Source organism: Leuresthes tenuis, unplaced genomic scaffold, assembly GCF_036924035.1.
Source record: "Leuresthes tenuis unplaced genomic scaffold, fLeuTen1.0.hap1 SCAF_23, whole genome shotgun sequence".
NCBI lineage: Eukaryota > Metazoa > Chordata > Actinopteri > Atheriniformes > Atherinopsidae > Leuresthes > Leuresthes tenuis.
Window position 1 is genome coordinate 22,530,514 of NW_027325377.1, and position 15,567 is coordinate 22,546,080.

Here is a 15,567-nt window from a genome sequence, read left to right on the forward strand (position 1 = left end):
ATTCTAATTTGTCAGGTCCAGGATTTATCATGGAAAAAAAGATATAGAATCCTTTCCAGATATTGAAATGAGGTTAATACGAGTTCAGATGAACAGCAACACACAACATATTTCGCAATGCCATTACTCATTGAACAAAAACTAAGTCAAAATGCAGAAGCAGTATGTGGAAAACTTTCTGTTCTTCACGTTTCCATGGTAATTAAGAGGGAAAGCAGCATCCAGATGCTGCTCATCCAATGCACTTGACAAACTGATCATCAGCAAGTGGGAGCACCTCCAAAAAAGCAGACGTTTTGTCAGTTTGTTGTTCTGGAAGTTTGTGTTAACACGATGTCAAGTGTTAGAAAGACATCAACAACGATCTTAGAGAAGCAACTGTTGCTGCTGCGAAGGATCATAAGGCCATTTCCAAACTGTTTGGAGTCCATCGTTCTGCAGTGAGAAAGATTCATAAGTGGAAAAACATTCAAGACAGTTCCCCATCTTCCCCGGGAGCAGATATCCAATCAAGTTCACCCCAAGGTCAGAACGTGCAATGCTTGGGCAAAGTTTTAGACTCTTTACCTGCTTTTAAGACCTGCTAAGGATCTAATGATCTTATAATGTCCTTTTACGTAAAAGCTTAGAACTGAAACCATTTTCACACGACCGTATGTAACCTGCAATCTGGAACAGCAACAGCCCTGATCCCAGGTTTTCAGCAGCAGTAAACTTTCACATAAGAACCTTGTTATAAAGAAGATGCTGGAGCTGCCAGCTTTCAATGTCAACACTCTTGTAGGAACTGTCACCCCCGTGTCAGTGTTTACCCACTGAAAAGACCTTTCCAGAAAAAGGCCTAGCAGAGGCAACACAGCCATAAATTAGACGGCGAAGCCATGGTGAAGTTCATGCTGGTAATGGGGCGAAAAAAAAGACTCATCAATCTATAAGTCAAACCAACATGGAGACCTCAGGCGTCAGTCAAGTGAAAGTCTCGTGTTTTATGACATCTGTCACCGTTGTGGAGGCTTGTTGGTAGGACTCTTGTTGGCATATTGTTCAGTAAGACAGGGAGGAGTGATTCCATGGAATTCAAGTGGACATTCAAAGGGATCAAAACAATAAAGCATAAAATCAGTGTCTGCAGCTGGAAAAAAAGCAATTCATCATAGGAAGACACTTGGCATTCTTGGGTGACAACTCCATTGTGAGTCTCCTTGTGATCTGAGCATAGCAGCAGAATACAAAAGAACTTCAACCTGACGTACATTCCACAGATTTTATTGAGGGCTAAACTTCAAAGAGGCAAGAGGTCAAAAGGAGAACTGGCATCAATTTTTATTATTCCATGACATTTTTGGATCTTTCTGTTTTCTATTAAGCAATGAAGTTGGGAGAAATCACAGCACCTTGTAATAAGTGTGTTCAATCTGAGAATGATACAACGACTGTTCAGGTTTGACTAAGTTTGAAAACTAAAACTTTATATTAGCTACTGGGCCACAAATCATCATCAGCTCTACGTACAACAGACATGCTTTATACAATAAGGACTAAATCTATTGCTGGTTAACAAATACGTATGACAAAACATTTTGTTCATGGGGAGTGTTTGCTTTGTCTTATTTTTACATTATAGAGAGCAACTCAAATGGATTCATAAAATAGACATAGATCTATTTACATATTTTAACATTTTCTTTCATTTAAAGGCTAAGAATGATATCTTACAAGGTGCACAAGGTTTTCCTTTAAGTACAGTGCTACTAATAGGCAGTCATGTTAACGTTCTCACCGTGCAATCACACAAATCAATTACATCTTAATGTATTCAAGTTATCGAGGATGCGAGCAAACATAATTTTTTTTGTTTTGAAAACTACCACAGTGCAACCGTGTGGCATCAATTGTACATATCTGTATAATACTACGAACATGTGTCCAGTTGCACACATCAGCATCTTTATGCATTCATAAACCAGCCAACCAAAACTTTTAGGTTTTTTTCCTCCTTTTTTTCCCAATAAGCCAAGCGACCAGATAAAGAGTAAACAACCTACTGAAGTTCCTTTAATCTGAGTTACAGTGTCCATCCCAGACACATGCTGTCCCATAAAGAACACATTACATCACATATGCTATAAAACACTGTCGTCTTATTCTTTAGATTATAATAAATAAACTTTTAGTGTTCACCATGTAAACATTTGCAATTTAAAAGAATTACCTAGATGCCTAAAAATGTACCAAACTTGCACCCCCCACCCCCCCTCAACATATACTCTAGTCCCAACTATAATATAATCAGGTCTTTTTAAGCTCACTGTCTTCTTCTTACCTTAAAAACTCGACACCAATTCCAAGTTTAACGCTTACAGCTTGGACACAAAGGGGAAACCCTCGTATATGTATCCTTTGAGCTTGACCCACTCGGCCAGTCTCTGGATGGCGCCCTTCTCCTGACCCAGCACGCTGGCCGCCTTCCTCAGCTTGTCCTCGTTGCGCTCCAGATACCGCTCCCCTTCACCCTTGAGGAAGTTCAGCTTCTCTATGCGGCTCTCGTTCAACGGGATGTCCTCGCTCATGTAGGGGTTGAAGCGGAAGTAGGTGTCTGGGGGCAGGAGGGCGTCCAGCATGGTGTGCACCTCTGAGATAAATAGCTTTTTTACTCAAGAGACCAGATATTTTTATAGCTTCTCAGACTATAAACACCTATGTGTGGGATTCGAATCAGTTCCTGATACATGTGTGGCCTTACCCTCAGTATCTGTGGCACTGCTGATAACATGACTGAGCTTGGTCTTTAAACTTGTGTAGGCCGTGCTGTTCTTGCTCGCTGTTTCGTACCGTCCTGTGCCCAGAGACAACACACACTGCAGAGGTGTGTTTGGCCACAGACACTTACACTCATGAATGGCCAAAGCGGTGGGGTTGTTGATTAGTAGTCCGCCATCCTAAAAAACGAAAAGAGATGTCTTTAGGATTCCTTCGGAAATCAGATACACAAAAGAGAGGAGGTTTTCTAGCTGAAGCAAAGTTGAAATATATCACTTGTGACAGACTGCTGGCGGCAAATGAGGTGAATGAGTGGACAGGCTGTCCCGGAGCTATCCCGCTTTGGGCCAGAGATGTGTTGCTCTGGCAAGCATCACTGTTTATTCAGAAGTAAACAAGGAGGAAGAAGCTGTGTTTTCAGTAGCTCCCTGCAGCTAAAACAAGTCAGAAATGACCTATATAATGTGTTAAACAGCTGGGTTACACTAAACTCAGCTTGAACCATAACTTATATTGTATTTCAGTGTAGTAATCTTGACTGTCAGCATATTTTTCTTTTTGCACAAAATTAAGTTACCAGATTCATGAAAGAGGTGCTGAGCGAAATGATGCCAACAATCAGAGAAAGAAGACAACCAGCCTCAATGAACGTAGGGGGTGGCTCTATTTCAGTCCTTCCCCACGTCCAGGTTTGGACCTGATCCAGACCCTGAAATACTTCTGGCTGAGACACATAGAGCTTGAAAGTGTGGCGAATTATCTTACTCAGCAAGACAATGGTTGTTTCTATGCTTCTGCAGGTGATGGGGCTAAGAAAATTGGGTGGACTTGTTAAAGCAAAGGAACACTCTGAAGACATGTAACATCTTTTTTATAGCTGTTTGGTTTTTTTTCTTAACATGAAACTTTTTTTTTAAAACTTAACTAGTTGAAGACTGGCCCTGTGATGAACTGGCGACCTGTCCAGGGTGTACCCCGCCTCTCGGTTGATGACCGCTGGGATAGGCTCCAGCCCCCCTGCAGCCCGACCGACGGATTAAGCGGGTATAGAAAATGGATGTTTAGTTGAAGACTGATTGTACCGCACGCTTCACGTCTTACCATGGGTGACTGGGGCTCTCCACTCTTGTTGCAGTGTATGAGAAGTTATTATATGAATCAAGTGCAACATTACACGAAGGCTAGGCTAATAGGGGAATAAAGAGTGTTGGATGTCTAATACTGGCTTCAGCACCTTTGTAACAACTGGGAGGAAAAAAAGGCTTTTTTTGGCAATAAGTGAAATGGTGGGCCTCATGGAACCATTGCCACAGAACATACCATTTTTAGAGAGGTTAAAGGGCTGTTAACCCAAACTTGTAAGCTTTAATTACAGTGGACAACAATTTCCATTCATGAGACGGATTAATTACACTGACGTTTCCCAGCTCTCACACTCAAGCAACTTCTCAGAAAAGTGGCACCTCTTATGCCACCAATATCAACACTTAAACACACAGAATGCAGACAAAGTTCTGCATCCAATTAGGAGACTAGCATTGCATATTGCTGGCTGATGCAATAACAGTTGACTTCTAGAACAAACGCTGCAGCTGAGGGAGATGTGAATGCAACTCTCTCTCTGGTGTTTGTGTGTGGATACTATGGTAGTTCTGATCCCCAGCAGTGGCAGCAATCCCCTGAGAAATGCCTCTGCTATGGCTGAAAACTAGAGGAGGAGTGAGATAGCTGGGTGGCAACAGTAGCTCAAACAGTTGATGAGACACTACACAGCTCTGAGAGGAATGTGGACAACAACACAGACACAACTTATCCATCTCCATCTTTCCATGTCTGCTGTCATCATCAGTGTGTTGGAAACAACACAGCAATGTGCAAACAAAACGGACAAGTTTTATGATCACGGAAATGGAAATGTTTTGTCATGAAAGCAAAAACAGACTTTGATAAGAGGTTACATTACTGATGAATCCCGGCTACTGGGCTTTTGGATTAGTTCTAACTTCCTTGAATAATCGGGGGTGAGGTCAGTAAATGTAAAGAGACTGTAAAGACTACGTGATTAGGATCAGATATTGACTGAAGCATAATGCAGGGCCACGGAATAGTGCTCTTGCATTAGGAAATGGCAGAGGAGAGAAGGAGGGACAAAGCTAATTTTGCTTAAGTAGGTTATCGAAAAGAAGCTAAGCCTTGAGCCTAATTGCTCTCCATTAAGACCATCTAAAGATATCTGGCCTAATAGTCACACTTCATAAAATAATACAACTCTATTTGGACGGCTCCCAAATGGTGCACACACACACACACGCACACACACGCACACACACGCACACACATACACACGCACACACACGCGCGCACACACACACACACACGAGTAGTTTAAAAGACCATACTGGTACAAAATAAAACACACAAATGCTGCTTAGATCCTCATAACTTACCTCATTTCCAGTCTTTTATCTCCACTTGTTTAAACTAGTCATTTGTCTTTTCCTCCTATTCCAGTAAGTTTCTCTGACTCATCAGAAGAAAAAAAAATGCTAACATCAATTACCTTCTGCACTCTCATTAATCAGCCTGACAATGGGTGAAGTGAGAAAACTAAAATGGCACACGATTGCCTAACAGTGTAGCCATGTGCAACACTGCCATCTAATTGAAATTACATATGTTGGGAACATTGATGCAAACATAATCAGACCATGTACTGAATCAGTGGGGAACAAACCTACAGACACATAAGATGATGGTCCACTTAGGGGATCATTTCAAGTTGTGGGTTTAAAAGTATGAAGCAAATCTTTTGATGAGCGCACACAGACTGCAGTGAAATACATCACATCTGTTCTTAGTACTGATCTCTTAGCAAATGCAGCGTCATAATATGTCGACTTGCATTACTGGTGAAGGATCATTCACCTCGCATCATTCTAATGTCTCAGCTTCTGATGAAGACTGATGAAGACACACTGGTCACTTGTTTTCTGTGAACTGGTAATGAGCTTTTTTCTTTTAAACATTTTCCATTTGGATATTTACTTTGTTTTTAATTAAAAAAAACTAAACCAAGCAAAGACATCTACCGTCTCTCTTCGTTCAATGCTGTACCTGATGAAGGTCTTTTCCCAGAACAAATTCCTGAAAGTAGCCCGGGGCGGCGGACGACGCCCTGATCGCCTGCCACATCTTGTGTTTGCAGTCTCCAAGGTAGTGGGATCTCACACCAGGCATGAGTCTGTAGTTCCTGAACACATATGCCTTCAGAGGCAAACCTCTGCTCACAATGGTGCTCACTGCCGCTACCTAGCGGACAAACATGAAACGCCTGTCAAGTCACCTTGGTTTGCTGTGCAGACAGCAAAGGACAAATTCCAAATAATACATAAACCACAAGCCCATCTTTGATGTTCAATTCAGAAACAAGTGTGTCTTGCTCAAACAATAAAATAGGAGCACTGGCTGTTATTATCATAATGTGAATACTGCAGTGGATAAGACATGACTTACTTTTGGACAGTTTGGGTCCCTGGCGCTCTCAATCATACGCCCCTCACCCATCCGTTCTCTAAAGAAAACAAAAGATCCCATCACAAATAAGCTATAATACATGAGAACCTAAGCAACGTGGGAGGATATGAAGAAACTATAAAAAGGAGGAGATAAAAGACAAACTTGAGGATATTTTCCCAAATTTCACTGTCATAGAAACCATGGTTCCAGCCCATTTTCATAGTTCCAACAATGACATTCTGTCTGAAGACATCCGAGCTCAGCTTTCTGTACATATCCTCGCACTCTTCCAGGGGGATCTGAAAAATCCCCAACATGAAGGCCAGGGTGGCACCTGTTGCAAAGGAACGGAAAACATAACGATGGGTGAATCTGATGGATCATCACTGATCCTTATCTGACATTGAACCAATAGAATCACTGAGTATCAAGCAGACTGAAGAGTGATACTAAAGAGAGACGGCAGCATACCGGTGCTGACTCCGCAGATGTAGTCAAAGAGCTGGTGGATTCGTTTTCCTGTCAGCTCTTGCAGTTTATGGAGAGTCTGCAGGGCCAGCAGTCCTCTGTAACACAGTCACAATCTTTACATGTAACAGCTTTTGCATTCAAACAGATAAATAAGTATTTTCTCCTTTATTCTGGTGCAGTAGAACTGCATTAGTGTAAATGAAGCCTGGCTCATCAGATTAATGTTAGCTATTGGCTATACAGATGAAATTTTTAAAAGACTAAAGATGTTTTCGTCATTTCAAACAGTGTTAGATAAATATTCATTTCACCCACAGAGCACATTTTTTGGTAGTAGTGACATAGAATGTCTGGAGCCCCTGCCTTTAGATGCTACAGTGGGATCAATACAGAGTCCATTCAGGCTTTTCAATTTGTAAGTGGTGAAGACAACTGAAGACATTACTGTAAATCTACAGCAAGATGAAGAGGATCAGAGAAGCAGGAAGTCATCAGCTGTTTGAACTTTGACTATTGCCATTTTTAAGATCTGCATGGCTGAAAACAGTTCAATTTGACAAACAAGGATCGTTTGTGTGAATAGGTGCATGGATAGCTTTAAGGTTTGCTGTATGCCACAAGGACTGAGATCAAAGCTCCCTCATGTAGCAATGGAACTTAGAAACACAGTGGTAAATAATAAAGTCAGGAAGTTCAGTTAGAGTCCCTCATTACAACAAGCAACATCCATTAGAAATAAGTACAAATGTATCAGATAGTGTATATCAGGCCAGGCATGGCGTGCAAGCCGCTTTCTCTGTTATCTGGAAAAGCTGTGAAGACTTACTTTACTCTCTTTGTGTGGCACTTTACTGCTTTATCTACACTGTTGACCGGTATAAACTGAAACATTATTGAAACTGTGTCTGTAAAGCCTGGACATTCCATCTCATCATTTACTGTGTACATGATGTAGTGATGGCACTTTGGTTCAAAATATGTGATGTGTGTTTTTAACAAGAAATTGTAGAAGAACAGTCGCAATCTGTCAGTTGTCAGGCAATCTCTGTTAGTACCACTCTTTTCTTCTAAGCTCTGCTAATGTTTCAAAATGTTTCATTTTACTTCCATAAGTAGTACTGTTATGTTGTATTTAGAATAAATATGTCAAATATATTCAAATACTGATTTACTGAATTTTCAAAAGGCTGCACCTTGTTCCTCCTCCATCTATGGCCAGCACCCTAATCCCTCTGCCTTTGACTGGGTCTGTGTAGCCAACCACAGCCAGCGCTTCTCTCACAGCAGTCTGAAGAGGAAGATCACTGGCATGGCGCAATCGCAGCAGACAGGACAGCACGCTCTCCTAGAAGACACAATTATACAAACTTTTAATTGAAAAAACGATTTTAAGAATTGTTCATTCCACCTGGCAGTAAAGAGCTGCAGGATATGCTAAAACAACAACAAAAGAAGATGAACTAACCTTGATGGCCACACCTCGGGTCTCGGGGAACTCCAGGAGATGAAAGCTGAGCTCTTCCACTCGAGTAGTGAGGAGTTTGACATCAGTGACTTTCTGCAGGCCTTTTACCAGCGCTCTGGTCCTGTTGTCAACATTCACTCTGGCTATTATCTGCAGGACAAAGTAATAATGTCAGGTAAAAGTGCAAAAATAATGCCAATATGAACAGACATAACTCTCTTGAAAAGCATATTCCAAAACACAAATTATTTCATCATTTCTGTTGTCTTACATCCCAGCTTGCCTGACAGAAAAAGTCAAGCAGCTGAGGTGTTGCTTACATTACACGGCATGGGTGTACAGTCTCATTCTCAAACATCTTAAAGAACTCAAATATAAAATCTGTTTTCTTGATTGTTCATTCATCGGCTTAATGGTTTTCTTCTATGATTTACAAAGTCAGGTTCTGTCACTTGACTGATGTTATCAGTGAAGATAACATTGTTGTCTTTGATTACATTAGCAAATCAATGTTAGTCTTTGCATCTTTTTTCTGTGAAAACCCTGATTTCTGAATTATTTTTGGTGCTATTTGGATGCTGTGCAGCTGGAAGGATTCTGCTGGTAACTCTGGCAATTTTCTGCATGTGTTCTGAGGCATAACCATGGCAACGGGAAAGCTGTCAACCTGTTGGGAGCAGCTAACTGAGCCTTCGAAAGCCCAAATAATACTTGGAATAAGACCCCAAATCAAGATGAGTTGAAGAGGAGACGTGTAGGATGCAGGAATAAAATGGAGGAAATTTAAACCATTTCTTTCCTTGATCATCCAGGGAAGTGTGAGATCACAGGCAGATAAAATGGACAAACCTGGACCCCTGATCAAGATATCAGGAAGGCAATGTTATTTCTTGCACTGAGAAATGGCTGCAGGAACAACTCGAACACCGCTCTACTCAGCTTTAAGACTATACGTGCAGACAGAGACTGCAGACAGAAGAGTTGCAGTAAAGTAGGATTAAAGCGCTTGTTAAGAACAAATGGTGTCATCCTGGGCATGTCACTGAGAGGGAGCATCTCTGCGAAACCAGATGTAGAACTGTTGGCTGTGAGTTTCTGTCTAAGTTGTCTACTGAGAGACTTTACCTGTGTTACCGGTCATTGCTGTATGTAACACCATCAGCTAAATTGTTGCCAAGCTACAAAAACAACACCCCAATCCATTGTCTACAACCCCTAAAGACTTCCACCACACCTTCCTTTGTTACACTTAAAACGTCTACATATTAAACAACTGATTTGAATTTCATTTTGTTACCAATTTATAACAATATCGTACCTTTATTAATGATTAATACTGCAGCAATATAATTTCTTATTATAATGGAACTGAAATTAATTAATTCTAATTATTTTTTCACATTAAACTAAACAACTAAGCCATTACAGTCATATGTAACATCCCACCTTTTCCCTTTGACTAAGCAGCTGTTGCTTCGCCTTGGCAGCTTTCTCCTCCTCACTATCAGCCTTCTCCACTGACTTGTCCACAGTGGACTCATCCACGGCAACTGTTGTCTTGTCTTTTTCAGCAGCTGCAATTCTTTTGGAATCACCTCTAAATTTGGGGACTAGAGGTGCAATGTAGCTGCCTACAAATGCCTGAACGCTGGGCCCGGGGTTGGACAGATAGTGGTTGAAGCCTTTTTTTGGAGAGGTGGTAAGTGCAGGGGTGGACTGAGCTGGACTTTCACTAGCAACGGTTTCAGAGGAGGGCGTCTCTGCAGAGGGACTGATATTTTCTGATGAAGATGAAGGGATGGGGGCGGTAACAGGTGCATCAATACTCTTTGACACTGGAGACAAAACAGGAATGTGATCTCTTGTTCTCAGAGCGGCGATGTGAGATTCAGGAACAGGATCAGCCCCTTCTCTATGATGCTGTAGTCTGTTCTCTCCATCTTCTCCCTGTGGGTTGGTGCCAAAGTAACTATTAATATGGTTGGACAGAGTCTTGTAGGTCTCATCCATATTGGTGGACAGAGCTGATGGGTGGAACAACTGTATCGTTTGTTTTGCCACAGTAGAGGTAGAAGTGGCACCAGACACATTTGTCGAAGCTAAACCAGATGTGGACTTTTTCTTGGCTACAAAAGGCTTTTCTGTAACTTGCTGCTTCTGCGTATCTGAATCCTCCTCCGCTGTAGTCCTCCCACCTTCTCCTTCTTCATCTTCTTTCATAGTAGTTTCAGGCGGTGAAGAAGCAGCTGGGATGTTAGAGGTCAAGGTCTCGGCTTTGACCTGTACTTTCTCAGAATGGGTGTTGCCAACTGTGGCATTGCCAGGCTTGAAACGGGAGAACTTGGAGATGAGGTCTGTGCTACCTACAGCCTTGGTTACGCTGTCGATTGTGCTCCTGAGCCGCGACATGCGTCTGCTGATTCACTATATTGTTGTGTTAACAATGGTGGTATTGCAGCGTTCTGGTCAGGCTTTGTGCCATGAGCTATTGTAGCTTTAGGTCCATTATCGGTGTTGAAACATCGCTGTGGGTTCCACTTTTCTGAAAAAGAACAAACACAAAATAGTTTCAAAGAGAGTCAACATGAAAAAGCTAAAACAAGACTTCAAGGATTTTGTTGTTACATGGTGAAGCCAATAGAGGGCTCCATATAACTTTCTCCTGTGTTTGGTAACCATGGAAACTCCTCAATCAACAAAACTGATCCTAGAATTTTTCAAAAAATTACATGGCAGTTCCTTGACGTCATCTATCAAAGCCAAGATGGACCGATATTCACAAGATCTGAATTATACAGCTGAGTCCTTACTACTTGTAAAAGCCTCGCTGGAGCGGCACCGCCGCACGAACACGCAGGAGGACAACTCCGCTGGCAGTGAGACGGACACAATTCGCTGGGCCGCTTGCAAATACTTCACGGTCCATGTGGGGAAGGAGCAGATTGAGGCTTATATTCAAACATGGGAGATCCCATCATCTTGGCTTTATAGTTTAGATTTTCTCTACTCAACAGAGGAGGAGCACTACACCATCTACCACTACCGCGCCCGCTTCAGCACCACGACAGCGAGGAAGCCGATTCAGGGAACAGCCAGCGTCTATTTCGCCGTGGAAGTTTCCAGAAACAAGCCCCAAACTATACCAGTAGAAGTTCACTTCATAGTGGAGTCAAACAGGCTTATTCACACTCCCGGGAAATCTAGGTTCAGGGAGAAGTGGCTGGCGGATGTTATTGAGAGCAAGGCTTTGCTCCGAAGCATGGTGAACCTTTAAACCAGCTTGCTTCAAAAACAGTGGAGCTACTGAAAGATGACTTCATTTACTAAGCAAACATGGGTACACAATAAACAACTAACTATCCGTCAACCTTAGTCTGCTTTGTACTAAATATGTTGTAACGGTTACATAACCCCACTGTATGGACTTTGTACTTGTATATCACTCGAAACGACATTGCTTATGTCCTTATTATAGAGTGGAAATAACTTGACCTTATTACAGAGGGATAACAACTCGAGCTGTTGATGTCAGGAAGCCAAGTAGCGAAACAAATAGCTCACAAAACAAACGAGCCTATTGCGAACTGTTAACATTCTGTATAGCATCATTAATCGCTGCTAATTTTGCTAATACACGTATTATTGATATTTTATCAAATTTTATAAGTGGTGAAAACATACATCAACTGTCCTCTTACCTAAAGAAGCACAAAATGAGTTCCTGAAATCTTCCATTCAATGTTGAGCACGTACTACATGGATGGCCAGCTAGGTTAGAAAAAAAATAAACAGGAAGAGGAGAGGAAGTGACGCAAAAGGTGTGGTTTCCGGCCGTGTGCCCTACTTGCAATACTTTAAGTACACCACAAGATGTCGCCAAAACGTGCTTCTATTTAAATTAAGATTGCTGAAGGCATTTCGGGCAGATTTATTTAAAATACATCGGTTTATAAGTTAATGCTGTTATATCTGTGAAAATGTAGCAAAACAACAGGGATAGTTTAAAAGTATTACTTAATTGTAATAATTGTACTTCATTAAAAAGTATATATATATACAGTATATACATTTAAAAAATGAAAGATATTTAAAGGCTGGTCTCTCATAATGACTTTCCATCTTACTCTGAGTTAGAAATCTCCACTTCAGGAGCAATTACACACATTAAAATTCCCTTTATTTCTTCCTGTATTGTAATTATATTAAATTGTTGGGTTTGTTCATATCCCATTCATTGCCTGTTTCATAAGAAATTCTATGATTAAAATGTGAGAATTGCAATGTTTAAAATCATTCATGTGACCAAAAAACAACACAATCTGTCTAATGTAGCGCCTGAGATGTCAAGATCTTGTACAATTATTGTTCTTGGCTTGAGGACATCAGGGATTTTACACCAAAAAAAATAGGAGAAGACAATTGTCTGTTTACTTGGGCTGTTGTTCTTGATGACATGGCTTATCACACAGTGAAATACATCTTTGAAACATAGAACCAAAGAGAAAATCTGATCCATGTTGGTTTCATAAATACTGCAATGCTCAATGAAGTATCTTCCTTTCTGAATCCTAATTAGCATTCACATATACGTCAATCCCTATATATTGTTCATTAGATGAGTCAAGTCATTGAGGTGATCATTGAGTCATTGACTGCTCACAATAAATCACATGATGAATGTAAATGAATGGTGCTATAACCTCACTTAACCCATTTGGACTGGTTTGAACGATAGTTCAGCGACTGAAGGGCTATTTGTTTTAAATGACGTTAACTAACGAGTGATGTGTCATTTGTTAATGACAATAATTCCTCCACCGTCTCACAGATCCACGCATATGACTCACCTGTTAAAAGTTAATTGCCCTACAGTCGGAGGTGCGGTTTCAAAAGTACATTGCACACATTATGACAGATGAAATGCATACTTGTGTCGATCAATCGCCTTGAAAAATAATGTCCTGTAAGAGGCGCAGAGGCAGTTTTGCAAATGAATGCATCTCTGGAAGATGTTTCTTCTGTAACAGTCGGGTGTTAATCATTATCAGTGGCTTTCCCAAAAGAAGTTTGAAGTCAAAGTGAAGTCCCGTTTAAGTCACTTTCAAATGCCCTAAAATGTCCATGGCCTCTTACAAAGTGATAGAAAGCATATGATAGAGTCTGGATGAGAAACATACATATAGAACAGTACATGTATCTTGAGACAGCCCTCATTTCTTTATCTACTGCCAAGAAAATAGAAAATGGGTGCAGCAATATAATGGGACATGTGCAGACAGAAGTGGAGATACGGCATATAACAACATTGAAAGACACCTTTATTCTCCAACACAGCCTGAACCCTCTGAGACAAGCTTTCTGTGATTTCTTTAAGGAGTCTTCAGGAATAGTTCTCCAGGCTTCTTGAAGGACATCCCAAAGCTCTTCTTTGGATGTCGGCTGCCTTTGGTTCCGTTCTCTGTCAGATGATCCCACACGGCTTCAATAATGTTGAGGTCCGGGCTCTGGGGAGGATTCATCCCTCCATAAGACTTGTTGCCACTGATTTTCAGTCCACTTCTTGTGTCATTTGGCATAGCTCAGCCTTTTCTCCCTGTTTCCCTTCTGTAAGAATGGCTCAGAGACAGCCACCCTTCCATGGAGACCATTTCTGATGAGGCTTCAGTGAACAGCAGATGGATCGGCAGAAGGTCCAGCTGCATCTCTCAGGTCCTGCGTCAGGTCTTTTCTGGATTTTTTCCAAATTCTTAAGACAATCTCTTTCAGGCACTGTTCATCTGCTGTAAATATGTTTTTTTAGGTCTGCTAATTCTTGTTTTGTCTTCCACTTGTTAATCTTCCTCAGATCTTTAAAGAATACACCGCACACCATGTAATGGTGAAACATGCAAAGTTTGAAGCTAACAGCTCCTTAGGAATCACCTTGTTGGTGCCAAAATTCCAGCTATTCCAAATTGTGTTATCATTGGCATTTTGGCATCATTTACTTACAGATTTACTGTTAGTTTCTTCATTACTACAATGAATTTCATAATCAAATCTGTAAAAAAACAAACACGCCAAGCAGTTTGTTCGTGTGTTTTCCTCCATGTTGTCTCGAGCCTGATATGTTCTGCAGCGCGGGGGTGCTCCAGTGTTGCAGACAGGCATTCAAATGAATTTGAATGTTTGCCCATAGGCGACAAGAGCAGGAGAAATCCTACTTACAACAATACTGTTATCGATTTTTAACAACAACCATGACCACACCATTGGAGAGCTTCATGTTTGGTGTGATAAAATATGTAACATGGAAAGGCTTGTACCAACCAGGGAGTAGAGACACAGGAGGCAGGGTGAGGGTGCCGAGTCCCTGCAGAGTCCGCAGGCTCCATTTAATCCTGCTGTGCTGAAAGAGAGGAAGAAACTGCAGGAGTGAAAATGATGGACACATCTGTGTAAGCTCATATGTTATTGGTGAGTGACGTGTGTATAAAGGTGACATACTTTTAGAATGCCCTCAGATATGCAACATGCTGTGCAGTCTTGCACCATATGTATGAGGATAGAGAAAATTAAGCAGCTGTGAGTGAGGAGTCAACTTAAATAACTCTGCAAAGAGTCTGACAGACAACAGATGTGACAGATGTTTCAAAAATCAGTATGATATTAAACTGTCAGTAAGTTAATCATGTTAAAATGATCAGGGACTTAATGCAAAACAGTGAGATTTCAATCACTGCCTCCTCAGTCTGATAGCAGAGCTTTTATTACAACTCCAAGTGCAATCACTGTCCAACCCATCCAATATATCCAGGGGTAATTCAATTGGTTCTGAATCATTCATTCCTTCAAAATCAAATAAGAGGAATACTGTAGGCTGTCATTTATGCAGAAAGTTTTGTGAAAAAGCATAGTCACCTTGATGTTTACATTATTAAACACATACCCTATACTGCAGCATAGTTTCATTGTGACCTTGTACAGACAACTGTGATAGACTAAAGCATGTGTATCATTTTTATGGCATGTAAGAATCAAATCCAGGTGACAGTGCGTGAATAATCAGGACGGACTTGCTTTGGATGTAATGGGTTCATCTCTTTAAAATAATAGATTAATTTAATCATTTTAGGTGGATTCTGATAGGTTTTCCATAGTTGTGATCCATAACAAAGATATCCAGTCATACTTCACCCTCCCTCCATAATTCAAGTCGATGCTTACCCTTCTCACAGTCACCACTAGTGACGCCTTCAGCGCTCAAGGAATAGTACGCTGCGTTTTATCAACGCCAGCATGGCTAAATCCCAACGCACGGTCAGTGTGCGAGAACGTTAGGCCAGATCTGCTGTTGGGGGACATAAATAAACGTC

The 15,567-nt window shown here is 41.1% G+C and overlaps 3 protein-coding genes across 4 annotated transcripts in view; 2 read left to right on the forward strand and 1 right to left on the reverse strand.

The window, feature by feature from the left end:
* The window catches only part of gxylt1b (glucoside xylosyltransferase 1b), a 366,738-nt gene that overhangs the window by 189,741 nt on the left and 161,430 nt on the right, over positions 1-15,567 (forward strand). The gene's annotated exons all lie outside the window — the stretch shown is intronic.
* On the reverse strand, positions 1,251-12,009 carry pnpla8 (patatin-like phospholipase domain containing 8). 2 transcript variants are annotated; one of them, XM_072377310.1, is made up of 10 exons: positions 11,911-12,009; positions 9,659-10,754; positions 8,213-8,362; positions 7,941-8,092; positions 6,748-6,842; positions 6,439-6,610; positions 6,274-6,331; positions 5,875-6,069; positions 2,744-2,939; positions 1,251-2,632 (listed from the first exon to the last, which is right to left on the reverse strand). In XM_072377310.1, exons 2-10 carry the CDS (start codon positions 10,619-10,621, stop codon positions 2,358-2,360), a joined length of 2,256 nt encoding a protein of 751 aa, XP_072233411.1. In that variant the 5' UTR covers positions 10,622-10,754; positions 11,911-12,009; the 3' UTR covers positions 1,251-2,357. The 2 variants fall into 2 exon arrangements, with proteins under 2 accessions (XP_072233411.1, XP_072233410.1); XM_072377309.1 differs by having other exon boundaries at positions 5,875-6,065; positions 6,270-6,331.
* akap14 (A-kinase anchoring protein 14) lies at positions 10,977-11,486 on the forward strand. The gene has a single exon (XM_072377348.1). It carries the CDS (start codon positions 10,977-10,979, stop codon positions 11,484-11,486), a length of 510 nt encoding a protein of 169 aa, XP_072233449.1.

What these genes read in the sequence shown, in the direction of transcription:
- pnpla8 (XM_072377310.1), bottom strand. Translation starts at nt 10,621, where the DNA reads ATGTCGCGGCTCAGGAGCACAATCGACAGCGTAACCAAGGCTGTAGGT. An exon ending in TGCTTAGTCAAAGGGAAAAG is followed by an intron (nt 8,363 to 9,658) that starts GTGGGATGTTAC and finishes TTTGTCCTGCAG; the next exon opens with ATAATAGCCAGAGTGAATGT. An exon ending in ATTTGGGAAAATATCCTCAA is followed by an intron (nt 6,332 to 6,438) that starts GTTTGTCTTTTA and finishes TGTTTTCTTTAG; the next exon opens with AGAACGGATGGGTGAGGGGC.
- akap14 (XM_072377348.1), top strand. Translation starts at nt 10,977, where the DNA reads ATGGACCGATATTCACAAGATCTGAATTATACAGCTGAGTCCTTACTA.